The sequence below is a fragment of the Hoplias malabaricus genome, chromosome 15, assembly GCF_029633855.1.
Source record: "Hoplias malabaricus isolate fHopMal1 chromosome 15, fHopMal1.hap1, whole genome shotgun sequence".
Classification (NCBI taxonomy): domain Eukaryota; kingdom Metazoa; phylum Chordata; class Actinopteri; order Characiformes; family Erythrinidae; genus Hoplias; species Hoplias malabaricus.
The window spans coordinates 8,800,087-8,827,724 of NC_089814.1; the positions used below are offsets into that span (position 1 = coordinate 8,800,087).

Genomic DNA, 27,638 nt, shown 5'->3' on the forward strand with positions numbered 1-27,638 from the left:
GTATGAGTTGGAGTGGTGTTTTTCCTCCACATCTTTGCCTGACAACACAAATTCTCTTGTGGATGAATGCAATCAAATGCTCACAGAAAGGTTCCAACGTATTATTTCATTCAGATTCAGTTCCTCTTTGGTTTGTCTGTGTTTTCCCTGCCGTTAACACTCTGCTCCGCTCATGAAAGGCCTGGTACGCTTGTGTTAAACAGGACAGTGGTCAGTAACCCTGCTCCCTCACTCAGTAATCCACTTTTCTGGACTCGACAAACTGGAATTGGAGGCTTTAGGTTTGGCTTAGGGTTTGACTAGTTCAGTCTGTCACTCACTCAGATCTTTGGGTTTCGCTGCTTAATGTTTGACCTTCAGAATTAATGTGTGTGTGTGTGTGTGTGTGTGTGTGTGTGTTTGGTTGTTGTGTGTGTGCGTGAAACCAGTTTCCAATCAGTTCCATTGATTATTTTGCGTAGTGCCCGAAGGGAATGACCAAACTGATTGAGATCAGTGATTCTGCAGCGCTCTCAGTTCCGCCTGCAGTTTTTATTTCATTTCATCGTTATCATTTCATTTACCCCTTTCCCTTTTATGAAATAATGACACATTCACAAATAAAACAAGTGTAAACATGTTTTTAACTCCTTGCATGGGATATGGATCTTTACATTTGGAGCTTTTTTTTGGTGTTCTCCCTGTGTCTGTGTGGGTTTCCGGTCTCCTCCCAGAGTCCAGGAACACACTGGTTGTCAGATCTGTGTGTGTCTGGGAGAGTGTGTGTATGTGAGTGACTGGGTGAGGGTGTGGTGCTCTGTCCAGGGTGTGATTCTCCAGTTGGCCTCTGGACCCATAGCGTCCCTGATCACGGTGAAGTGGCTACAGAAGACACATGAATAAACGAAAAAAGAATGAATTAATGACTGGTTGGACGTGCTCTAACTAGAGATGTCCAAAAAACATGGAGGTTAGGTGATTTGGCTTCTCTAATGATTGCCCTGGTGTGTGAGTGGGTGTGTGAACCCAGATATGGATTGGCGCTCTGTCCTGGATGAACCCCTAGTGCCCGATGCAGTCCTCCAGGTGGACGGTGGTTCCTGGTCGAGAGGACGCTGTGTGGGTTTGGCTGCTGCTTTTCACCAGTGTGTGTGTGGATGTGTGGATTGTAGTTGAGTGTTGATTGTAGAGCAATGTTTTTCCAGTTTGCGAGAGCACAGTTTGTTGCCTGGTGTGGTTTTCCTCACACACTTTACACCAGGAACTGGAACATGGCTGTGATCGCTTGATGACGTTTAGCCTCGTAAACGTCGGTGAGGTCAGGTCGTGATGATGGATGATTAGTTCTGGATCCCAAACGCCACACTGACTCGTGTTAAAGGTGTTGGGTGGAGGTCTATCACACTCTAGAGAACAGTTCCACTGCCTTACGGCCCTCCTGCCCACCCCTGGCACAGGGCATTGAGACCTTAGGCTGGTGAATGGTACAGAACTGGAGTTTGGTTCTTGTTTCCCTCTGATACCTGATCCAGAGTTTTATGCCGGTATCGGTCTGGTGCTGACACTAGGTTTCGGATCGTTGCGGGCCTCTGACTGTTGGCCTTTTGTTGCGAGGGTGCTCTGGAGTTTCCCCCGCAGCCGAGAGGAGGGAAACTGAAATGGATCCCACTGGAAAAACTCATTTAGAGCCTCTCTCTCTGGCCTTTGAAGTCCCCCTCAGCTCGGGGCGAGTGTCCAGTAGAGTCAATAAGCTCTTTCCCGTGTGTGTGTGTGCACGCCTCGCTGAAATGATGTTCAGATTAATCTGTTGCTATGGCAACAGGCATCTGCCCACTCAGATCACCCTGGGTTGTCTTTCCTGCTCTGATTTCGGTTTCTGCTCCCTTTGCTTGTCTTCGTTCTTGTCGCGATGAAGGAGGGGAAATGAGAATCAGACCGAGGAGAGTGGGCGAAGCTGCCTGGAGCTTGTGGCCACAAGTTAGTAGACACGGCCTTTAGTAGGCTTTATTCCACATTGAAGGGTATTAAAGGAAAACTAGGTAAGATTTTGTATGTGTTGTTATGCTCCTGAGCTCCCCCTACAGTTGCAGAGTGTAATTCACTTTTACAGCACTGTCTTAAAATCAAGGGAATGGGTAGTGTTTTCCTACCCTCTTCCTGTAGTGATATAGTGCAGTTTCTGCAGTGCTGAGCCCAGATTAGCAATGGCGGGTCTAAAAACATTACCTAGTGTAATTTGAAGCTGTCATTTTAAGGTAGAAATTCTACCTAGCGTTGCTTTAATAGCTCTAAGCTTGTTAGAGAAGTCAGGGACTGATGTTGGGTGATAAGTTATGGATCGCAAACATCACTCCCACTCATCCCAAAGCTACTGGGCAGTGTTTCATGAATCCACAACTCCATAGCCCAGTACTGAGGGGCTTTATACCCTTCTGGCACACACTTAGCTTTGGGCACAATAACCTTAGGCTGTGTAGATGGAGAACAAATTGTGTGGGGAGCTGAACGTCGCTGGAAATGATCAGGTTTCCTTATTATATAAGGGGTGTCTACAAATATTTGGACACGTTGTTGACCCAAGGCGTGTTTGGTGTCTGACGACTGGCACCACACCTGGTTCTAAACTGAGGAGACCGCCACTGAGTTTGGTGAAACACTGCGTGTAGTTTGAACTTAATTACCTCAGGGCAGGAGGAAGACACCCTGACGTGGCCAGTCAGGACGGAGATAAAATCACTGACGCACACCTGCTAAAGAAGCAGTGACCTCAGGGCTCCATGCAAATTTAATCAGGTCTAAATCTGCCATGTTATTATCACAGTATTGGTCACTGTTTCTAATCCAGCAGTCTCTATAGAGCTGCTGAAGTCCTTTCACTGAACTGTAAACGCTCAGAAACCTGCTCGACCAGCCCTATTAGCCCCCCACCCCCTCACTCTCGCTGCGTGGCACGCGATGGGCTTCACGCTCGGACACACATGCACACGCACACACAAAAACAAACAAATATTAAATGATATGAACGTTTCCAAGCTGAAAGCAAGACCAGGCATGAATATTCTGAACATAAAGGAAGCAGTGTCATATTTAGATATAACTGCATCCTGTAACAGTTGAAATAGAGCAGTTTTGCCAACTGATACTAACACACACACCCAGGCAAGTCATATCCACGGTATATTGACATAAATTTGAGGCACGCAGACTGACACCTGAAGCTGAAACTTTAGTCAGAGCGAACTGTCTCGTAAAGATCAGTGTTTCTGAAGTATCAGCTTCATTAAGCCTAACAAACAGGTCAGCTCTTTTCTCCACAGGCAGTTAACCCAGGTTTAGATGCTCAGTCTGTGATTAATCCTCCTGTGCCTGTGTAAGCGTGATGATGAACAGTCAGTCATGTGGAAGATGAGTGTGTGAGGGAGCTTAGTTTTTGAAGAGAAGCACCTCATGGAACTGTTTACTCCCTCTCTCACATACTCGGGCGTATTTAGGCAATGCTCCACAAGGAGGCAGTGTTAGTGCTCACAGCGGTGACTGTGTCTTTGTTCAGAGTCTGGAAAAGTGCTTAAGGCATCAACGACCATCAGAGGGAAAGAGAACATTTAACATTTAAAAATAAAGTTATAGGTGACACAGAGCGAATCTGAAAACTGATTTGTTTAAAAAAAAATTGGTGGAAGTATGAAACTGTAAATCTGAAATAGATTCTCATTGTAAATTCATTGTAAATTCTTAAATAGTTTACCTGCCCACATTTTGTTTATTTAACAATATATACTGTAATTTGCAAGTTTAACCACACAATAATGTTAATTTATAGCTTAGTGGATAACATTTCTGCCCTTGGGAAATACTCTGAATGCTACACTACCCTCTCACTGTAACATGATTAAATTGAAACTCCCCCTGGATAAGAGCATCTGCTAAATGCCATAAATGAAACTGTAGAGTTTATAAAGAAAGAAAAAAAAGTTGAGTAAGCAAGAAATTTATAATGTGGACATTTGGAAAAAAAAAAATCACTTGATCTGAAACCCACCAACTCCCACACTGTGAAACAAGACCCACCCAGTCAATTTCTTGTGGGCTGTCAAAATCTGAACGTATGGGATAAAATGATTTGTTCTGATTATGTGCTGCATATTACAGTGCAGGACCTGCTTTGATGTGAGAGCGCAAAGACGAAGTTAAACACAAGATCACTGAGTAAAAATGGAGAAAATGAGAATGGAGAAGAAAGAGAACAGAGCTAAAACGGCTAAAAACCAGAGCTTCTGCTCCTCGCTCCTCACTGCTGTGCGCTCGGGGTCGGGGTGAACAGCGAGCGGCTCATTATCATTTAAAGGAACAGGTGCTGAAAGCGGGCGTTCTGAACAGGGCTGTTTACACAGGGGGAGAACACTGCTGTGGGGTTTGGTCCTTGTGGGTTATTGATCAAAGCAGGTCACAGATATTTCATTGCAAACTAGAATTGTGTTCACGGGGGAAAACGTGGAGGATGTCTCCTTTACGGAAAGCATCTTGATTTGTAAAAAGCTAAATTCAGAGTTGGATTAGTCTATACCATGACTAAAAAGAATTTGCAATAGGGGTTGGCACTGCAATTTAGTCCAAAACTAGGCTTCATCCATGACAGGGAACCCTCTGCTGTTATCATCAACTAAAACATTATAGGTATGTTATTCTTTGCTCACATTTTGGTGGTCGAAACTGTGCCAGAAAAAAACCCTCGAGGCGTGGGCTGCTGTTGTCTTGTGTTTCAGAGAGAACTCGGCTGTGAGATACTGCAGCCAAAAGCTTTCACATTCCCCCCCAGCTCCTCTTTAACTCAGAGCTTCTCACAGAGCCTCAGCGGAGCTTTCTAAAGAACAGGTTTAAACCCTAGCACTGATAATCTCGTTGAGACTTTTGGCTGCTCTGCTGCATTCTCGTTGATCTCAGAACTGTGGAGAGAAACCGAGCTGAAAATCCCTGCTTAGAGTCCTGCTGCTGACGTGATGATTCACTTTGAAGATAGGAACATGGAGCATGGCGTCAGAATAAGGCCAAAGGTTTACAGAACTGAGACACTGAGTAATCCATGAGCATCAGTGTTTGTAAAGGAGAGTGCTGCCATTTTTCGTAATGTATGATCCATCCATTTTGTATTATTTCTAATCATCTACGTTTACGTGTTTTTCCTCAAGTCGACCTCAGATACGTGGCTCAGTCTTGTTTTCTGTTTCGCTTGAGTTACTTGCAGGTTCTAGTCAACAATTGGCTACTGAAAATTTGACACCTCAAAGTAATCACGCCCACCCAATTACAACGGCTGGACCTACTTTATATTTTTACTACATTTTTATGAATTAATTAAGACATTAGAAAAAGAAAAGCGGTCAGTCATTTTCAGCACAGATTCTTCTTCATGTGATTAAACAGCCGTTACACTGCCACCTTGTGGCCTGGTTACATCAGAGATTCTGTACTGCATCTTTAACATGTAGAGGACATGCATATAATTATTTATTGCTTCTTTAACAACAACAAACTAACTGTGAAACATGAAGAAGTTTCGGTTTTGCCACGGCATCAGCACAAGTGCATTCTGTGTTTGGAAAACTGCACTCCAAGACTGAGGGGCTGTCGTTATTTTGGTTTGCACACTTTCCGGCTTGAGGTCACTTGGGCTTGTGCACACGTGTGTTGTTTGGGATTCAGGATGCGCGACCTCTAGTGGCTAGGTAGGTGAACTACAAAAAGAGATGGGAGCTGATTCAACTGAATACTACTTTTTTTCATTTCTAAAATGTATACTTGAATTATACAGAATTTGAATGTACTTATGTGAACATACGTATATATTTTTGCTGGTGTGTGACACCCATTTCCACACCTTTAGTGTAAAAGCAGAGCAGAAATGAGGCGTGCTTCCTCCTCAGGAGCTCCAGAAGAGAAAGGGATGATTGTGGAGGTGTGGTATCAAGTTCTGGCTTTTCTCTCGTTCTTGGATAATGTTTAATGAGAGTGAGTCACTGGCGGGAGGGGCAGAGCGGGGTTGTCCTGCGGTCACATTAAGCAATAACTTGTATTTTCGTTTAAAGACATTCCCGTGTTTATCTTTAACAGTAGAGAACGTATAATGACCGAGTTACTAATTTTAGATGAGTGTCAAAACACACACTCATTAATTAGTTAAATTTCTGTATCCGTTTCTTCCTGTTCAGTGTGGACGTGGGTCCAGAGTCTACACATAGTCACTGGGCATCACACACTCACTCAGTCAATATATACTCAAACATTGCTGTGAGCATTTGACGGCATTCAGCTGCGTCAACACCAGTGAGGCCAAGTGCTGATGGATGATTAGATCTGGCACTCCAGCTCGGCGGAGCTCCTTCACTCCAGAGAATGCACTTCCACCGCTCCACGCCCCAGTGCAGGGGTCTTACACCCCTCTAGTTTCCACTTGGCTTTGAGCATGGAGACTTTAGACTCATGCCACTGCTCCAGAGGAACCCATTTTCTACAGAACGTATACAAACAATATGTGCACATTTGCGGTCAGAATGAAAGCACCACAAAGGAGCAGAGTTCACCCATTGGAGTCTGTGTTTACAAACTTTCGGACGCATATCGCCGCATGTCCAGACCTGCTCCGCTGCCCTCTGTTATGTCAGTCATTATAGCAGTAAATGCCTAGGACTCACTGGGTCTTAAACACAAGTCGTTTCATCAAGCAGAGCTCCTCGCTTTTATACACTTAGCGCAATCTTGTGCTCGCTAAAAAAATGAGTGTTTATCTGCTGTTCTTTCGCTCACTTCTCATGTTTCTCACTTGACAACAACACCTCCCTCGCTTTCTGATCCAGTGGGTACTCTCAATATTCCAGACTTGAGTAGAATATTTTCTCTTTTGATGATGATGATGATGATAATAACACCAGGAAGTGCTAAACTTGTTATTTTGGGGACCCTCTCTGTGGAGCATAAACGGTCTCTTTCAGAATGAACAAAGCTGTTTGATTCTCCATCTCCATAATTAATAACCACTCAGATATCGTTTGCCGCTACTTTGTGGCTACACCTGTTGAGTCACGCCCCACTCACTTTTTAAAGTGGACCACGCTAAACTGTGGTCCCCGTGGGAGCTGTTATCCTGGGAGTCATCTTTCAGCTTTGAGTCACTGAAGCTGAATAAAACCCTCTTCTAATCACAAACCTGCAACTGGATGTTATCACAGCTCCATCAGCCTGAAGAGACCCCCGCTCCCCCATCCTCTCAGGACAAGAACAAAGGAGCCAAACCTTTGGAGCTGAATAAGCATGTGATAGAAATGTAAATAGCTTGACCTCGCGGTGATCCGATTACATTGAGATAAATTTGGAAGCGATTCATTGCGTGAGATCTCATATTTGCGGAAATACACTGTACACACAAACCATACATTCAATAAAAATAACACACCCATGGGATTATTGGTTTTGGTAATATAACAATATATAAGGAGCTTGGCAGTGGAAACTGGTTCTTGGCACGTGGAGCATAACCTCACAGGGGGAGGGGGGCGAGTCAGAGCTGGGGTGTGAGGTTGAGAGATACCAGCTAGATGTAGTTGGGCCCACCTCTACACACAGTGTGGGCTCTGGGGCCAAACTCCTCGATAAGGATTGGGGGTATGCTCACAAGTCCCCGGCTGGCGGCTGTACAGCTGGAGAACGACAGGGTCAACTCAATGTGGCTCCGGCTCGCAGAGAGGAAGACTTTGACTGTTGTGTGTGTGTGTGTGTGTGTGCACCGAACAGCAGCTCAGAGTATTCTGCCTTCTCTGAGGTGAGTGAGTGAAGTTCTAGAGAGGATTCCATGCACTGACTCTATTGTTTTGCTGGGGGACTTCTGAGTCTGAGGCCCTGGTTATAACAGGCAGCATGCTCCCTTCAGGTCGGGTGTGAGATCCTAACCCAAGTGAAGGAGTTCACGGATCTCGGGTTCTTGTTCACGAGTGATGGGACAAGGGATAGTGAGGTTGACCATAGGTTGGGTGCAGCGTCTGCAGTTCAGATAGGGTTCTGTTAACTACAACTGTCTTAAAGTAGCAATGCATCATATTTTCTTCTGATTCGCCAGCTATTATAATGACACCTAGTGGCCTGGATGTGTCAGATTGTCTATTAAACCTTTTAAAATTTAAACATGGTCGCCCTCATGTGGGGGACCTGTGGTATCGAGTATAAACTGTTTCCTTTAGGGGTTCTACAAAGTAATTTGTTCCCTAATCTCATGTGAGTGGCACTTAAAAATGTCGGCCTTTAGGTGTGGGCTTCATGTTTGATTAATATTTGCTTTTTATGTTGTTTAGGCGTAAAAACGTATATTAACACTTCCAATTAACATATTCGCAATGGTTCTCTCTCTCTCTGTCTCTCTCTCCCTCTCTTTCTCTCTCTCTGCGTCTCTCTCTCTCTCTCTTTCTCTCTCTCTGCGTCTCTCTCTCTCTTTCTCTGTGTCTCTCTCTCTCGCTCTCTCTCTTTCTGTGTCTCTCTCTCTCGCTCTCTCTCTTTCTCTGTCTCTCTCTCTCTCTCTGTATCTGTGTGTCTCTCTCTCCCTCTCTCTCTTTCTATGTGTCTCTCTCTCTGCATCTCTCTCTTTCTCTCTGTGTCTCTCTGTCTCTCTCTCTCTCTCTCTCTCTCTCTTTTTGTGTCTCTCTGTCTCTCTCTCTCTCTTTTTGTGTCTCTGTCTCTCTCTCTCTCTTTTTGTGTCTCTCTGTGTCTCTCTCTTTCTTTGTGTCTCTCTCTCTCTGTCTCTCTCTCTCTCTGTGTGTCTGTCTCTCTCTTTTACTATAATTAAAATTCCCCAGACGTCTGGTTCCATTCACCACTGCTGTGAAAATTTCTGTATTTCAGAGCAGACCACTCTCTGAGACTAAGGAATGTTTAAATGACTGTGAATCCACAGTGTACTATAGTAATGCTGGTTTATTACATTTTTAAAATAAAATGAACGTTACAGTAGGAGCAGGTGAGATACAGTTCTTTTAGAACTGTCAGTGGGGGTCTCTGGAGGGTGGTGGGGTATCAGGGGTGTGTGTGTGTGTGTGTGTGTGTGTGTGTGTGTGTGTTGAACTGGATGTAAAGGGTCTTGGGTGTCTATAAAGTTGCTATATGTGCATATGAATAAAAATATAATGATAACATAAGGAGCTGTAAATAAATCTAATTAAATGTGTGTTCCTGTAGGTATTACATTATTATATTTCATTTCATCTGTAAACAGTCACCTCATTTGCATACATTTTCAATATGAGTTTTTGTCGGTCGTATGAAAGGGAAGCATGACTTGTTCTCACGCGTCAGCCTCGCGTCCCTCTCATCTCTTAAAAAAGCTACTTCCTTTGTTTAAGCGAGAGTCGCGTGTGAAGGACGCGCTGCGTGTGTTGAGAAGGCTCTCACGGTGAGGTCTTATTGTCTCTTTCTCTCTCTATTTCTTTAACATCTGTCTGCATCTGCCTTCCACAGGGGTAACCTCACACTTCCCAAGGTCCCGGAGTCCAACATGGCTCTCAGTGTGCTGGGAGTGTTCCTGGGATTACTGCTGGAAGTTTCAACCCACGGACCCTCCAGCGTCCCCCGGAGTTCTTGGAAACATGAAGGTACCAGCAATGATTAGCTTTCATCGTTTCAGAGCAAAAACTTGTATCTCCATCGTTCTTCTTTTTACATGATGTGGAAATTCCAGATGCTCCTTGTGTTTTGTCAACATTTTTGATAAAGAATGGAGCAATAGAAAGGGTCTAGAAATGTTGTAAAACTCAAATCTGGTTACTTCAAAAAGAATTAAAATAAATTACTAATGTGCTTTGATTCTGTTGAAAACTTGCTGTTTTTGGAGTTACGAAGTTTTCCACTTTTAGAGTTAAAGGTGAATCCCACCAGGATGAAAACATACTATTGATTTAATCAAGAGTTGATGGGAATCCTGTTGTTCATCAGCTGTTATTTTGATCCAAAATGTCTGTACTTTCTGATGAAGGTCCTGTGAGATTTGTGGTAGATTTTTTTTTTTTTTTTTTTTTCTCTCCCCCGAATGACCTTTCTACGGTCTGTTAATCTGTGTCAGAGAACCAGCTCTGGGCCATGATTCATAGTTCATTTTATGATGTAGGTCTCTGCCCGTGTGGTTTAGGGATTATTACAGTAATCAGCTGCTGATTTGAATGTTGTGTAAAGCACTGGGGCTTTGTGACATGATCCAGACGAATGCAATCAAGGTTTTCATTAAAGTTTTAACAGACCAGACCCTGGTGTTTAATAACCCACTGGATCCAGGGTCTGTTTCAGGCTGATAATAAACCAGCTTTTACATGCCAGATGAGAAACTGTACGAGTGAAGACCAGCCTTGTTTCATTAGGGAACACGTCCTTCTCATTTACATATTTTTCCTTGTTGTGAGTTTTGAACATAATACAAGTCAGAACACAGCTGCACGGGATACGGTTACACAACACGCTGTGGTTCTGCACATCACCATTAAATAAAAATAAAATTTGAATTAGTGAATTAGTCGGAGTACGGTTTTTGTAGTCCAGCACACATCACTCAGAACCAGTACTTTTTCTCTGTAGTATCCTCCTGACTGAATGCACATCAGTTTTAGAAGCTGTTACTGCAGTAAACGTGGACATCCTAATGCTCACAGCCTTCATTTCAGAAAAGAATAACCCACATTTGGATCATGAGGAGGTGTATTCGGCAGGGCTGGCGTCAGAGAGAGATGGTGGACCCTGAGGCAGTAACGTAGACGTGTCTTTTTCTTTGTCTCTCGGGGCATAAACTTGGTATTTGCTGTAGCTGTTGGATTTGGGTATTTCTTGAAAGCATTTGAAAGAAATACTCAGTGTCTTCAGGAACCGATGCGTGTTTTTCTGTCTGCGCCACCTGCAGTGGCCTTTCATCTGCAGACGTTTCTAACAGGATCCTTTTTAGACGCCGCTGAAGGTTGTAATGCGGCAGGAAGTGAGAGATCAGAGCTCTGTAAGTGAGGTGTTGAAGTAGAAACTTTGGGTCGCATCTTTCAGTGCCTTTATGGCGTCTGCACACACACAAGCAACTTGAGATACTTTACACACATATGTGTGTATATATATATATATATATATATCTCACACACACACACACACGCATAAAACAAAGTCTAGCACATATGAGTAGATCCAGATACTGGGAAGGTCAAACATCCTGTCAAACTGGACATCCTGAGAGCACAGCATGTGATTTCTCTCTCTCTCTATCTCTCTCTCTCTCTGTCTATCTATCTGTCAATCTATCTATCTCTATCTATCTATCTATCTCTCTCGCTCTCTCTCTATCTTTTTTCCTCTTTATCTATTTTTGTATCTATCTATCATCTATCTCTGTCTCTCTCTCTCTCTGTCTCTATCTATCTATGTATCTATCTCTCTATCTCTGTCTAATCTATGTATCTGTCTATCTCTTTCTGTCTATCTATATCTATTTTTGCATCTATCTATCTCTATCTCTCTCTATCTATCTATGTATCTCTATCTAATCTATGTATCTGTCTCTCTCTTTCTCTCTCTTGCTATCTCTCTCTCTCTCTCTCTCTCTCTCTCTCTCTCTCAGACACACTCTTAGCTACAGAAACTTTTCTGCAGTGTAAGAGACCAAGCAGAGAACACTTGTTTGGAAACGCACACTGTGTCATTTAGTGCCTTTTTATAAGAGTTTATTATTGCCCTCGCATCAGTGCAAATTAAAGGATGTACATTTAGAACTGAACATTTCTAATGTCCCTAAAAGCTGTTCTCTTCCCTTTTTCCCCTCTGTTTGAAAGGGAAACTTTTTTTAAAGAGCAGTCAGTCATTTTTACCAAAAAACATTTCTGAAAGTGATTATTATTTTAACATTTTTTTATAAACTGTAACTCACATGAGAATCTAAGTGCCTTATTGTCCCTGGATGAACCCAGTCATGTTCCAGAGTAGGTCACCCACACAGGGTCAGCCAGGTTTGGAGCAGGTTTAGAACATACAGCTTTAACCTTGTGTGTGTGTGTGTGTGTGTGTGTGTGTGTGTGTGTGTGTGTGTGTGTGTGTGTGTGTGTGTGTGTGTGTGCAGATTTGAATTTGGTGGAGTTTTCAGAGTCTGGGGTCTTCAACTACTCCACTCTGCTGCTGAGCGAAGAGAGAGAGGCGCTGTATGTCGGGGCCAGGGAGGCCATCTTTGAGCTCAACATCCACAACGTGTCCATAAAAAATAACCAGGTGAGGACATGTCTACTGCACCTGAGGAATATCCCACAGCATACAGTTCGAAATGCAGCAGAGAGAAATAACGACTCAGTATCACTTCATGTCAGGAGCTATGGCTACAAGAGGAAGTAATATGATATGATATTTCCTATCATTTTGATAGTGATAGGTCTTAAAATGGACGACTCGAGTCGTATCATAGTTCTGTAGTTGCTTCCATTGCTACATACCAGATATTACCAAGTGCTTCTTTATGTCCAGTAATAAAAGCACATCTAAATATCGACATGTTTCTCTGTGTCCAACTCAAGGTGTTATGGAAAGTTCCAGAGCCCCACATCAACAAGTGCACCTTAAAGGGGAAATCTAAAGAGGTAAGTGTTTCGATAAACTATCAGAGCCACCTGGGTGTTGTTTTTCTTTTAATTTTTTTAATGATTAATCACTGCATTGGCATTTTATCTGACTTTAGAAACATATTTTTGAGCCATTGTTGACCCCTCTTTTACAGACGGACTGTTTAAACTACATTCGCGTTCTGCAAATGTTGAATAAAGAGACGCTGTATGTGTGTGGGACTCATGCCTTTCAGCCTTTCTGCGATTATCTGGTACGTATTCCACCAAAGGCAAGGTTGAAGCAGTAGAAAGAGTGACATGAGTGTGGAGAAAATACCATATTGTGGTCATATTACTTCATTTTGTGATGATGTTCCTCTCGATATTTAAAAACAATTCGGCGATCTCTTCGTATGAGGTAGTGTCTGGTTGGAATATTTTTTTCCTCTCCTGGTTCATATGATTAAAATATCTGTGTGTGATTGGCCAGTTTGTGTGTTGACAGTGAAATTTTATTGGAAACATCGATATTTCAGCTGTTGTATTTGATAGACAGTGATTAAATCATGTGGGTTCAATTCCCACTCCGGGTGACTGTCTGTGAGGAGTTGGTGTGTTCTCCCTGTGTCTGCGTGGGTTTCCTCCGGGTGACTGTCTGTGAGGAGTTGGTGTGTTCTCCCTGTGTCTGCGTGGGTTTCCTCCGGGTGGCTGTCTGTGAGGAGTGTGGTGTGTTCTCCCTGTGTCTGCGTGGGTTTCCTCCAGGTGACTGTCTGTGAGGAGTGTGGTGTGTTCTCCCTGTGTCTGCGTGGGTTTCCTCCGGGTGCTCCGGTTTCCTCCCACAGTCCAAAAACACACGTTGGTAGGTGGATTGGCGACTCAAAAGTGTCCGTAGGTGTGAATGTGTGAGTGAATGTGTGTGTGTCTGTGTTGCCCTGTGAAGGACTGGTGCCCCCTCCAGGGTGTATTCCCACCTTGCGCCCAATGATTCCAGGTAGGCTCTGGACCCACCGCGACCCTGAACTGGATAAGGGTTACAGATAATGAATGAATGAATGATTTAATCATTGATAAAGTGATTCCTAAGTAATGTGAATACTCTTTCTATTTGTTTCTTCACTTTGTCAGTTCCGGCACTTTAGACCCTAATAATGTATGGGTCCGTCTTGGATCAGTGTGCTATTAAAGAGGCTGTGGACCACTGGCACAAAAAACAGATACAGACTGTTACTGGCAAAGGTTAGAGTGAAGCAGCACCACAGTGAATCTTACTCTGTGTGAAATGAGGTTAGTGTTCACTCTGTGGATGTCCTGAGCCCTCTGGACTCATATTTTATTGGAGTCTAAAATTGAGGATGTTGTATTTATGATCTACAGGTTCGTATTAATTATAAACAAATCAACTTTGTTATTGCTTTCTAGACGTTTAAACATCTTCCCCAGGGTTTTGTTCCAACTATTTGGCTTCTTTCCTAGGCTCAGATCAGCAGCGGAGGCAGAGGTGTCCCTCCATTTGGAACAAAAACCAGTGGTAGATTTGTTACTTAGCCACTTTCTGTTAACCTCCTTCGGTTTTCTGTACATTACCCATTCGTACCTGTGTGTTACAGAAATGAAGCTGGGTGGATGAGTGATTAGTTTGCAGCCTTCTGCTCTGGGTTTTGTCCTGTGTGTGAATAGTTACTCAGGTCGTTAGCATTCGCAAAGGAAACGAGGCTGAGAGAGTGACACAGAGGAAGATGATAAAAGCTGTGAGAAGTAGCCTGTTTAATGTCTCAGATTTTTCCAGGCTGGAGCCTGTTGGTTTTTTTTGCACAGATCACAGACGTTTTAGCACTTTACAAATGATCAATTTGTCTCTCTTTGAGATCGTTGACTAATAACTTGAATTTAACTTATATCCCGTAAATATTTGCCACGGATTCTCCTCTGTCATTGGGTCTGGCCAGTTCCTCCCTGTCTCTCACAGTGCCAAGGCGGACGAAGGCACGTGCTTTCTATGAGAATAGATCTTCCTTCATCCACCACTGCTTCTTTTTGAACTGCTATTTGTAAAACGCCAGCAGACAGCTCACCTCTGATATCCACTAACTGCCGCCTGCTCCGGCGAGCACCGAGACACAGTGTGATAAGCGAAGAAGTGGGGTCCATCCTGCTCACCCAGGCATCAAAACCAGCTGTGCTCTCTTGGTCTCCTGGCCTTGGATGGCTGAGGCACCACTGGGATTGATCCTGCTGTCTTCCACTGATAGGTCCGACAATTCGGAACCCCATTGTTAAACGTTCTACTCTTTTTAAATATTAAATACCCTAGGCTGGACGTTCTTGTCGTAAGGTTACGGGAATATCCAGGAAGCCAGAGGTCCATACGTAGCGACAGATGTGAACCAGACTGTTAAAACAAAACGTATTTCTCTCTCTCTCTCTCTCTCTCTAGAATTTAACAGACTTCAAGCTGATGAATAAGCAGGAGGACGGCAGGGGGAAGTGCTCGTTTGATCCTGCTCAGAGTTTTACTACAGTGATGGTTGGTGAGTGTCAAAGTCCACCATAAAAAGCCTCTGTTTACATGAGTTCAGTGATTAACCCCTGCCCGAGTACATAAGCCCTTCCTGTGCTACAGAAAGCTAGCAGTGTTTTTAAACATTGTAGCTTTCTGACACAGAGGGGTGCTCTAGTTCCTCATATTCTCTACTGCCTCTGCTGACCACTGGCACAAAAACAAGGTACAGACTGTTATTGGCAAGGGTTAGAGTGAAGCGGCACCACAGTGAATCTGTGAAATGAGGTTAGCATTCACTCTGTGGATGTCCGGAGCCTTCTGGCTGTTTTATTGGAGACTCGGAGTCTGGGGTTATTAAAGACATGGTGATTCTGACTGTTCTCTTGATTGTGTGTGTTGTGTGTTTAGACGGAGAGCTGTACTCAGGAACTGCCTATAACTTTCTGGGCAGTGAACCCATCATCTCCAGATACTCTCTCTCTCAGAGTCTCCTCCGGACTGAATACTCCACGTCCTGGCTCAATGGTACAGCCTTATCCGCCCCTGTATATACACATGTATACATACACATTACACACCCATATACACACAAATACATTCACACACAGATGAATACAGCCGTGTAATTAATATATATATGCCTACATACCCACTTACCTACACGTGTACGTGACACAGATATAAACACACTTATGCACACACGTGAATATACAGTATGTGTGTGTTTATGTATGCTAACACACACACACACCTTCTCTGAGGGCACAGCCGTCTAGAAGTAAACAATATTTATGACCATGAATGACCACAGGAGACCAAAATAGGGCAGTGTTTCACATTCTGTGGCCTCCGTCAGATGCCCAGAGTTCTGATAGCAGCAGATGATCAGAGATCAATCGAATAAACAACAGCCTTAGAAAAAAAGAGGTGTATTTTCACCCCTTTATTAAAAGAAATACTGTTAGAACACGCAGTTGTGATATGTATCTTTGTTATATCTCCTGTGTGCAGAGCCCAGTTTCGTGTTTGCTGATGTGATCCGGGAGGGCAGGAACAGCGCGGACGGGGATGATGATAAGATTTATTATTTTTTCACGGAGGTCTCTGTGGAGTACGAGTTCTTCGGCAAACTCCTGATCCCCCGCATCGCCAGAGTCTGCAAGGTGACGCCATCACACACTTAATACATACACCTGTCACCTGCTGCCTGCATCACGCTCATACAGTCGACTAATACAGGCTCTGTCTCTTTCTCTCTCTTCTTGCACTCACTTGCTTTTTCTTTTTCTCTTGTTCTCTTTTCTCTTTCTCTCTCTCCTGCTTCCTTTCTCTCTGTCAGTCTCTTGCTTTCTCACTATGTCACACTCATTTTGTCTCTCTCTCCTTAGCCTTACATTCTCACTTACAAACTCTTTGGTTTAGTTATAACAGTGAGAAATGGAAGCTTGGACATAAATGTTTAGGAGTTATATTAAATTCTCTCTCTCTCTCTCTCTCTCTCAGGGTGATCTGGGAGGTCAGAGGACTCTGCAGAAGAAGTGGACTTCGTTCCTGAAGGCGAAGCTGGTGTGCTCCATGCCTGAGCTCAACTTTGTGTTCAACGTGATTCACGACGTGTTTATACTGAAGTCCCCCGACTGGAGAGAGACCGTCATATACGGGGTCTTCACCTCTCAGTGGTAAATCTGAGTGCCTACAGTGTAATAAATGTACTGTTGTAGTGCTGTGATGGACTGGCGTCCTGTCCTGGGTGTGTTCCTGCATCGCTCCCAGTGATTCCAGGAGGGCTCTGGATCCACAGGATGAGGCAGTTAGAGAATATGAATGAATGAATGACGTGTATCCTGTGACATTGTCAGTTAGTAGTGGTGTAACGTTAGGGGTTTATTTACACTAGTGCCCTCCACACACACAGCACACACAGGGTTTAATTGGCCATTGAGGTAGGAACTTGCTCCACTACCAATAAATAATACTCCCTTCCAAAATACTCATTTTACTGTAATAATATAATAATACGTATTATTTATAGAATTAAGAACTTAGTTACAAAGCTTTGTTGTTAGATGTTTCTAAAAACATTTGTATGAACAAGTGAACACGTAGCTGTCTAGTGTCACAGCACAGTCCAGATATCAGTAGTCAGTGCTGTCCCTGAGGAGGTCAGAATCATTTCAGAGCGCTGCTGCGGTGGGAAGGGTGTGTGTTATAAGGTGTATCATATACTGACAGCTCATTGTGAGTGGGTTTTTATTCTTTGCATAATCTCTTTCCTCCAGTGTGTGACTACCTCCCTGAAACCTCCTCTATCTGTTAATCAAATCAAATCAAATCAAATTTATTTATATAGCGCTTTTCACAACTGATGTTGTCACAAAGCAGCTTCACAGAATTCCAGTAAGACAAGATTTGACATGAAATGTAAAGACAAATGTAAAACCCTCAAATGTAAAACCCTCAAGTGAGCAAGCCAGGGGCGACAGTGGCAAGGAAAAACTCCCTCAGCTGAGGAAGAAACCTTGGGAGGAACCAAGGCTCACAAGGGGTGACCCATCCTCCTCTGGTCAATCTACTGGTGATGATAGTTAGTAGTCCATGAGAACTTCAGTGTAGGGACAGCTTCAAGGCACTTGGTGGTTGCTGGAGCGTGGGCAGCTGGTCTGAAGCGTGGAGGAGGATCTCGACAGTCATCCATCAGTGTCCAGACAGACAGGTGGGCAGTCGTTTACTCGGAAAGATGTAAAGGGATGGAATTAGTTTTGAACTGTTTTGTGTTTGTAAAGTAGAAAATATGAAAATTTCCAGAGTGTGGCTAATGACTCCGGCAGATCTGACTATGACAGCATTAACTAAAAGGAGAGAACCAGAAGGACACACAGACACGGGAGCATCCTGAAACACTGGCATCCCTCCGCTCCACCGTCAACAAACCTGAGTGATCGCGAGAAGCGGCGGGACGACAGCACCAGCGTCTCAGTATACTATAATTCCCTGTGTCCATGGACCCCCCGGATCTGCCGCCTTTATCTATGGGGGAGCATTAGCTACCAAATGATAAACTAAACAAATGAGTTTTTAGCCTACATTTGAAGATTGCGACTGTGTCTGAGTCCCGAACATTTTTTGGAAGATCATTCCAGAGTTGGGGGGCTTTATAAGAAAAGGCTCTTCCCCCAGCTGAGGCCTTCTGAATTCTGGGAACATTTAAAAATCCAGTATTCTGTGATCTGAGTGAACGTGGAGGCTCATAATAGGAAATTGTATCTTGAAGATATTCAGGAGCAAGCCCATGTAGAGCTTTATATGTTAATAACAAAATTTTGTAGTCAATGCGGAATTTAACAGGCAGCCAATGAAGTGATGATAAAACTGGGCTGATATGTTCAAATTTTCTAGTTTTAGCGAGGACCCTAGCTGCAGCATTTTGAACTAGTTGAAGTTTTCTTAAATTGCTGCTGGTGCATCCTGACAGTAGTGCGTTACAGTAGTCAAGCCTTGAAGTAATAAAGGCATGTACTAATGTTTCTGCGTCCTGGAGGGATAAGGCATTTCTAATCTTAGCAATATTGCGAAGATGTAAAAAAGCTGTCCTAGTGATACTACCTATGTGTTGATCAAATGATAAATCCGGGTCAATTATGACACCATGATTTTTTGCTGCTGAACCAGGTTTAACTGGAAAGTTAGCTAGATCTAAAATTAAATCTGATAATTTATTTCTTGTCACTTTTGGACCCAAAAGCAGGACCTCTGTTTTGTTGCTGTTTAGAAGGAGGAAGTTACGCAACATCCAGCCTTTCACGTCTTTTACACAGTCCTCTATTTTCTTTAATCTGTGTTTGTCATCGGGCTTGGCTGAAATATACAATTGTGTGTCGTCTGCGTAACAGTGAAAGTTAATGTCATGGTTTCTTATAACTGTGCCTAGCGGTAACATGTATAATGTAAATAATAATGGTCCTAAAATAGGACCATTATTAATCATATCGAGACTGCCCTGATGTGGCCTGTTCATAAGCATCCACATAAACACCATCACTCCCCATCAGAGCAGGAACTGGAGTACAGTTGATATGAATAAAACAAGGAAGTTATTCAGAACTTCCCTCCTGACTTACTGTTAATTTTCTCTCAAGCCATTCATTCATTCATTCATCTCCTGTGACTGCTTCATCCTGCGTAAGGTGATGTTGGGGGTGGAATCATTGGATGCAAGGCAGGAACACACCCTAGACAGGGCATCCATTTTACACTTTACTGTGTGCGCAATGAATGTTAAATAAATTTGTCTTTAAAATAATCAGGGATTAAAAAAAAAAGGTTGTAGCATTTCCCAGCTGTTGGCTTCTGACCAGCTGCTGAACGACTGAGTGCCTTTGTTTTATAAAAAAATGGACACAATGGCAGTGAACCTAGCCACAAAACCAAATTCAACTTCATAAGTTTGGGAGAATGTTGGCTTTTAAGCAAACAAAGGGAGAGCAAGTCAATTCAGACGAGGAAATATGAAAAAATTGTGGCTGTGAAACGGTGGAAATCACATCTAGCTGCTTGTCATCCAGCTATTGAAGCCCAACTGCCTTCATCAGCATCCTTAAAACGAACAGTTCAGGCCAGTTCCAGGTGACAGTTAGGAGTATAGCACTAGAATCAGGACAAATGAAGTCATTTGAGGCAGGGGTGAGCCCTTTTAAATCTATTTAAACCAATATAGGATTACAATTCAATGAATATTTGATTTGTTTCTGAATGTAGCAGCTGTTAGCGCACTTCGCAGTTCATTTTAAAAGGTCAACAACAGAATGTTTAATTTTATGTTTATGTCATGTCATTGTTTAGAATGAAATATCTCTCTCTCTCTCTCTCTCTCTCAGGGGTAATGTGGGTCTGTCCGCTGTGTGTGTGTACAACATGACCTCTGTGGATGAGGTGTTCTCAAACGGCAAGTACATGCAGAAAGCCACAGTGGAACAGTCTCACACAAAGTGGGTTCGATACAACGGCATGACTCCCTCGCCTCGCCCTGGAGCGGTGGGTATATAACCACGCAGACCCACCCTTTAGAAGAGCAGTCAGTCATTTTCTCCAGTTACTCTTCTTGATGTTATAAAAACTGCCATTACACTGACACATCCCCACCTAGCTGTATCAGATTCTGAGATGTATCATAAACACGGTCACCTCTCTGTAACCGAACAGCTCTGTGGAGCATAACTGGGTTCATTCAGAAACTGCAGAACAGTTTCATTGCGTCTCTCATATGAGCTGCACAACTGGAAAAAATGTCAAACAACAAAGGATCACTTTGATAAAGACGTAATTGATGATAGTGACTTAATGCTCTGTTAAAGTGTTCGTATCAAACCACAGACATTCCTCACTTTTTAAATTTCATTACAATATCGATGCACTGCCTAAGCCTTGTGTCTTTAAGATGGTCATTTCTCAGGACTTGGAGAACTATGTTCAGAGATGATTTATTATGTTATTTTGGACATCCCTCATGACGTTTTGGCAAAGGCAGCTGGTATTGTCCGTTTATGGCAGAATATAAAAAAAGGAGATACAGGGTTTTGTCCCCACCGTGATGATAAGCCAAAGCTAAACTAGGGAAAGAATGCCTTTTCAGGTTTTCAAGTAGGAATCGTACCGTTTCTAATCCCTGACTATTCACAGTGAAGTTATGAGGAGTGTCTCAGCCTGGACTGCCTTCTGAATGAGTAATAAATATAAATAAATCTTTAAAAGCACATCTGACACCACCTCTTTTCCATTGTTTCCACAGTGCATTAATAACCAAAACCGTCTGCAGAATATAAACAGCTCTCTGCTGCTGCCTGATAAAACTCTGCAGTTTGTGAAGGACCACCCTTTGTTGGCGGACCCTGTGCTGCCCATTTCCAACGGCCCCCGCCTCATCGCCAAAAATGTCAACTACACACAGATCGCAGTGGAGAGAGTCACTGCCCTCGACGGGAATGTGTACCACGTTATTTTTACTGCCACTGGTGAGTGTTAGAGTGGGTCCCAAATTGACCCAAAGTGGTTGGATATCAGCACCAGTTTATGATTCACAGAATGGGTCTTCCACATATGGGAGGCCATGTTTAAACTATCATAAGTACAGAATCTCTGAAACATCCAGGCCACTGTATTTGGGGTGTTATTATGTTGTTTTTGATGAAACATGATGAAAAAACATTGGATAAAAATGACAGATTTTTTCTTTAACTATATAACTGAAGTCAAAAGTCTGCCCTGTCCTATAGAATAGTTATGGGACATTCCTATTGGATGCAGAGGTTGCTCCACTTCTCTCTGATTGACCACAAAGGGTGCCAGGAGTATTACATTTCAAATACTACAAAACTTCCTTGTTCTTTCCTTCCTCCCTCACTTCTTTTCTTGCTTCTTTCCTGGTTTCTTTCTTTATATCAGATGGTCTACTCCTTATCCACCTTTAATTAAAAAATACAATAATTAATTTGACTAATTGACTGATTTCGTTTTGTTGTTATCCAGATAAAGGAGTTCTGCATAAATCGGTGGTGTATGAAAGTGGTGTTCACACAGTGGAAGAGGTCCAGCTCCTGAAGAAGCAGGAACCAGTTAAAACTCTACTGCTGTCCAAACAAGGGGTACCACCTTAAAATATTTTACCTACTTAGTTCTTTACTCACACTCTACTTTACTCTGAAAATCAGTCTCTCTCTCTCACTCTGAAGTTTCAGTACAAAAGAAGATTATATGAAGAAAAAGGAAATTATGTATTAACAATTTCAGAATCAGAATCAAAAAAAATTTTTTTTTAAATACATCTTTTTTGCTATTGGATTAAGTTCAAGAGAAAAAGGTTCGCTGAGTTCGATATCTCCAGACTCATGTGTCCTCAGCTGTTGAGGAAAAGGGAAGTATCCAGCTGTGGAGACAGTCAGTCTCTTTACACAGACGACAATCTGACCTCGCAAAAAAAAAACCAAACATATATTTATATTCAACATCCCCGTCGTTTCTGGTTTTTTTTTTTTTTTCCTTTTTTGTTTTGTTTTGTTTTGAGGGAGTCTCTGTCTCTCTCTCTCTCTCTCTCCCTGTGAACTTATACATTACCTGATAATATCACTATAAATTACCTAAGAATATTCTCTTTACTTCAATTCAGACCTCACTATCTGACTATATTTTCAACCCAAACTCAGTTATTTCTCCAGACTCTTCCAGTCGACTCACATGGACCAAGTGTCATTGAAGCACTGATCTTATGTAGCGTGAAAAGCTATCTGACCTCATACACTGCCCCTTTTGGATAATTTTTCACCTGCTAAATACGAGTGAGTGAGTTACAAACCAAATCCATAAGCTACTTCACATCTTAAAACTGATAGATGAGGCACAGCAGTTTATAAAGAAATTACAATCGTAGATATTGTGTTCTGGTAATCATGAACATGTCTTCCCATATTTTCATATTATATTTTTGCCATATCACTCTTATGCCCCCTGTGAAATGACAAATGCATTTGATTGCATGTCTGAACCAAACCTGACATGAAGAGTCTGGTCTCATGAGAAATGGAGAAGTATTTCAAGCTCTATTTCCAACAAACATTTATTTTCCGGCATGCCTATATTTTTCTGAAGTAAACCTTTTGTTTCTGTGTGTTTTGTATGTTCTCTATAGGCCGGTTTCCTGTACGCTGGTTCTGACTCAGGCGTGGTCCAGTCCCCCACTGCGTTCTGTGATAAATACTTGAGTTGTGAGGACTGTGTTCTCTCTCGGGACCCTTACTGTGCCTGGAACACACACAGCACTTCCTGTGTCAACGTTTTCCAGAAGAGTGAGAACACACAGAAGCGGTGAGACTGTTTTTTCACCTGTCCACAGTGTGAGAAGTGACTGAGACTGTGGCACGTACACTGGGGACTTTTAAATCTCCACTTCTCCTTCAGTAGGGTTCAGGCTTTCTGCTTCCTCTGATTTGTTCTTCTTTCTTTTTGATTTTTTTTTTTGTTCTTTAAGTTATCACAAGCTTGTCATTTAAATTCTCATTCGGTTCAGTTTCGTTATCATCTTATCAAATGTTATCCGTTTAAATCAGCCATTTTTTTGGCCCAAATAGACAGCCCAGTATTTATTTATTTATTATTTTAATTTTTTTTATTTACACCCTATTCCTTGCCAAAGTTTTCACCCAATAATTACACTCTCCGATTTCACCCTGTTACCCGTTATCTGAACACCTCCATCACACATGATGGCACCAACACTGCGAGGGTCAGTCAGCAAATCTTTTCACATTGCCAGAACACTGTTGATCTTTTAAGGAAGGCAAAACAAAACTTGGGAGGGTGGGAGCATTAATGCTTGGTCTGCACCACTATGAAAACAAAGAGCAGAGTACAACACACACAGAGTGAGACTTTATTTTCTGCTCAGAGCGCTTTTACTCCACTATATCTTTACATAGAAATGAGTTGTTTGATGCTATAATAATAATTATAAAATATTAGATGTTAAACTTAAAACATTTTTGAGCAAAATCATGTTTTTGATGCTTTGCTCAGCTTTAGTGTGTGCAAGACTTGTTTATATAATTATCATTATAATTGATTTAATCTTGAATATAACATTGATACCTTTATTATTAAGGCACACGATTTTAGTGTTTCAAACCTTGTCTTCAGAAGTTGTAAGCCATTACATGCAAGTGTGTTAGGTGACATTTCTAAAGCCTTTTAGCTTAGATTCCTGTCCGGAAATGACCTGAGGTTTCCAATACATCTCCTGAATGCAGAAACAGAAACAGACAACTGTTTTTGCAGAAGGATATTGATTTTTGTGTTATATATTTGTTTTACAGGAAGTTAATTCAGAACCTGCGAGGAGATGCTGATGTGTGTCCTTCAGGTGAGTGAGGGCTGTAAACAGCCATTAAGAGCATTAGGAATGTTTTCCGGCCGGAGGCTCACTGATGGAGAGGAGATGATGACGATGATGTGAAAAGAGTCTGTTCCACATCTGTCTGCAGTGCATTAATGCAGTCAGTCATTCTGCAGATTTTAGCTAATGTACTAAATGACTAGAAAATCTAATGTGTAAAACATGGGAGCTTTTGTGTTTTTGGTGATCGGGACGTAGCAGTTTGTCCCATCACACTCTGGTGCTTGTGATTGCATTTTCAAATAAAGCTTGTTTAGCTGGGAATAAATATGAAGGAAATATTTCAAACAAAATTATGACATAATTCCCAAATTGTGTGAAATTATTAACGATGCTGTTATAGCCAAACATTTCTTTGCAAACATGAAAAGCAATCTGTGTGTCAAAATAAAAGCCCCACTTAAGAAAGTGTGTCAAAGCTGGAAAATTAAAGATTGTCGAAGCATTGGTTTTATCTGGAAGGGATGGTCTTGCCTCTCCCCAGTGCTATGCTTGCCATAACTTGCCTCTGTCAGAATTGGTAGCTGAGGTTCTCCTACAAACGCTTTGAGTTTTCAGAGATTAAAAAGTACCGTAGTGGCTCCGGTGTCTGTGTCAGGAGAGAAAATGTTGGGTTAAAGTACCCTAAATCCTGGGGTGCTTTATTAAGTTCTGTCTCCTGTCTTCTTCGGTGTAACCCGCCTTTAACTCTGTGTCTGTCTCCTGCAGCGAGGCCACGGATGATGGAGAATTACCAGCATGTGGTGGTGAAGCCTGGCAGTTCTGCAGAGCTACCATGCAGGGTGCGCTCTCACCTGGCTCAGATTCTGTGGAAGGTCAACGGCAGCGTCCTCACTGAGGCGTCTCACTTCTTGCTGATCAGAGACACAAGTTTGCTGATCTACAGCGTGGCCCCAGAGGATCAGGGCCGCTACGAGTGCTGGTCAGTGGAGCCAGCGTCTGGAAAGAACTTCTCTCGCCTTGTGGCTGTGTACGAGTTGAAGCTGGAGCTTCTGGAAAGCTCAGAGTCGTCTTCATCATCCAGAGTTTTTTCCTCCATCGATATTGTCGAGGAGATTAATCCAGACACTTCCACACTGCGCTCCACTTCTGCAGCAGCTAAAGATGATAAAGGTAATGACAGTAACGGTCACACTGCAGGAATCTCTCTACTAACGTCCACGGAGAAACCCCCACTAACCTCCACCAGCAGCTCCAAACCTCACTCCAAACTCTCCATCCCCCCCGAGACCGGTGACACAAACCCTCGGCCCGAGACACTCGATCCTTCGGCCAAGTATCTCCAGAACGACAACAGCGGAGCTCTGCTCTTCCTCTTCCTCCTCTTCTTCCTGCTGTTCCTCTGCGCGCTGTCGTATAACTGCTACATGCAGTATCTTCCGGCACCATGCCTTCGTCTTCGCACCGCTCTCCTCGGCTCGCCCAAAAAACCCCAGCCTGAGTATATCGCCTGTGAGTCGGGTCTGATGGAGCCTGTCTCAGAGAAGCCGGATCTGACCGAACAGCTGCAGCAGAACGGAGCTCAGCAGCGGCCCCAGGCCCTCAGAGACACCGGTTACGAAACAGAACCGGAGTGCGGGAACGGGAAGATACAGTCGCACGGCTACGAAGAGCCTGACGACAGCCCCTCAAAACAAAGGCCTTTCGACATCGACTGCGAGTCACAGCCGATCGAGTACGCAGACGCAGATGTACCTTACTGAGAGCTGCAGAAACACAGAGTCTCGTCATTTAAAGAATGATCTTGAGGGTAAAATGAAACCACACCAGCCTTTGGAGAGCTTGGTCTTGCTGGTCTGACACGGTGTTTGTTCTTTGTGAAAGATCGGGGGTGAAAACGCATGGTTCAGCAAGCGCAAGAAAAAAAGAAAAATGACATGATTCCAAATTGGAAACATTGTTTACCAAATTGGTAAGTTAGCTTAATGTTTTCCAAATTGGATTGGGAATATCTTGTATTGTTTTTGGAAATTTTTGGGCTGGGGTTTATTATTTCTTTCCCCACACATTCTGCCCTGAAGCTGTGCGGAGCCGTGTGCCAATCCGTGTTCTTTTGGCCTCCAGCCTTGTGGACTACTCTCAGGGACGTGAATGTTGCATCGCCAAATCTTTGTCTGTTTTTATAATCCACACGTTCAGTATCGGAATGAGTGGAAGCACTGCTCAGAGTCTCGGAGAGGGCAGGGGACTGGGAGCGTGAGGCCTGGAGCGAGTAGAAATGAATTTCCTGAAGTCTGAAGATGTCTGGTTCCACTGAAATGGAGATGAAGGTGACACTGGTTAAAGTGGCTGATGATGGTCCTGCACTGTCAGTATTGGAGTGTTTTAATAGAAAAGGAGACAGTGTAAGAGTGGGGAAAATCCACTGAAGTCTCTGAAATAAATAAAGGGAGACTGTGCTCTCTTACGACCACAAGCCTTTACACTGCATCTGTGACACTGTGAGCGCCTGCTACTCCTTGTGTTCTGTGAAAAAAGGGGGGGTTCCAGTGATGGATTGGTGTCGTGGGCTTGGTTCTGTCCTGTGTTCTAAGCGAGAGAAAAATTATGGCGTCTAAGTCCGGGAGCTTTGAGAATCCAAATTGAATCCATAAGAAAGAATCAGTCAGTGATTGGCTCATTAGGTAAAAACTCAAATGGGGAGTTGAAAACGAGACTCGAAACCAGAAACTGAATATTTATAAATGTAAAATACCACATGGAGAGCTGTGCTTAAAACCCCAGAGGGGAACGACGGCGCTCTCATTTACACGTGCTGATTTTTGGTTATGGATTCGTCTGTTTTGGAGCTCTTTAGGCCGTATTTTGGTGCCATATCTGCATCTCTGAGATCAGAATTATTTAAAGCTCTACAGACAGAGGGTGTGCTTTTAATTTTATGATTTTATTCCAAGAAAAAGAAGCTTTATGTCTTTAGTTTTTAAAACTGATCATCATTTAAATGTTAAAATTAGCCGCGATAGGTTCTTTCCCCCTCAGTTTTAATAATAGCTTAATTATCCGTAGACATCCTTCATAATCTCATCGTCCTTTAGAGGGGCTTTAAAGAATAAATAGACCCTCACTCTGGCCCCAACTCTGCTGTGTGTGTGAGATTTCTGACTTTTCCATGATCCTCAGCACTCTTTGATTTCTCTCTCCCTCCACCCCTTCTTTACACTCCTCCCCTCCCTGGTTTTCCTGCACAGTTTGCTCTTCAGTTTCTCACTCCTCCCCCACATCATCTTCTTCTTCAGTGTGGGGGGGTCTTGATACGCTGGGTCCGAAGCTCCTCCCCCCACTGCTGTCCCAACAGTTTTGGGGCGTTCACTCTCAGCAGGCCTTCCTCCTCTACTGCCTTGCCCTCGGTGAGTGGTACCTCTGACCCTCTCTATCTCTCTCTCTCTAACTGTTTCTCTCATTTATTCTATTCTCATATTAATTTCTCTCTTCTTTCTAATCTTATCTCTCTTGCTTGCTGGTGCTGTGTGCCTTTTTAGTCCCCCCCCCCCCCCCCTCTCTCTCTTTCTCACTCACTCACTCCCCATTCCGCTCACTTCACAAAATAGCATCTTCCTTCCTGTATTCCTCCTCTGTTTTGACCTCAGTGTTGTCTCCAGCTGATCGGAACTCTCTGATTGGTCGCTTGAGTGTT

At 43.1% G+C, this 27,638-nt stretch overlaps 1 protein-coding gene across 6 annotated transcripts in view; it reads left to right on the forward strand.

Moving 5' to 3' along the window:
• Positions 1–27,330, forward strand: part of sema4d (sema domain, immunoglobulin domain (Ig), transmembrane domain (TM) and short cytoplasmic domain, (semaphorin) 4D) — an 87,302-nt gene extending 59,972 nt beyond the window's left edge. For all 6 annotated transcript variants that reach the window (XM_066645690.1, XM_066645687.1, XM_066645689.1 and 3 more), the window contains 14 exons: positions 9,475–9,608; positions 12,095–12,240; positions 12,540–12,602; positions 12,740–12,838; positions 15,001–15,094; positions 15,475–15,591; positions 16,078–16,229; positions 16,570–16,745; positions 19,941–20,097; positions 20,852–21,074; positions 21,589–21,704; positions 22,745–22,920; positions 23,925–23,971; positions 24,713–27,330. In XM_066645690.1, coding sequence (XP_066501787.1) covers positions 9,512–9,608; positions 12,095–12,240; positions 12,540–12,602; positions 12,740–12,838; positions 15,001–15,094; positions 15,475–15,591; positions 16,078–16,229; positions 16,570–16,745; positions 19,941–20,097; positions 20,852–21,074; positions 21,589–21,704; positions 22,745–22,920; positions 23,925–23,971; positions 24,713–25,707 — 2,658 coding nt within the window. In that variant the 5' untranslated portion in view covers positions 9,475–9,511 and the 3' untranslated portion in view covers positions 25,708–27,330. The remainder of the gene's footprint in view (positions 1–9,474; positions 9,609–12,094; positions 12,241–12,539; positions 12,603–12,739; positions 12,839–15,000; positions 15,095–15,474; positions 15,592–16,077; positions 16,230–16,569; positions 16,746–19,940; positions 20,098–20,851; positions 21,075–21,588; positions 21,705–22,744; positions 22,921–23,924; positions 23,972–24,712) is intronic.
• Positions 27,331–27,638: the final 308 nt, after the last annotated feature.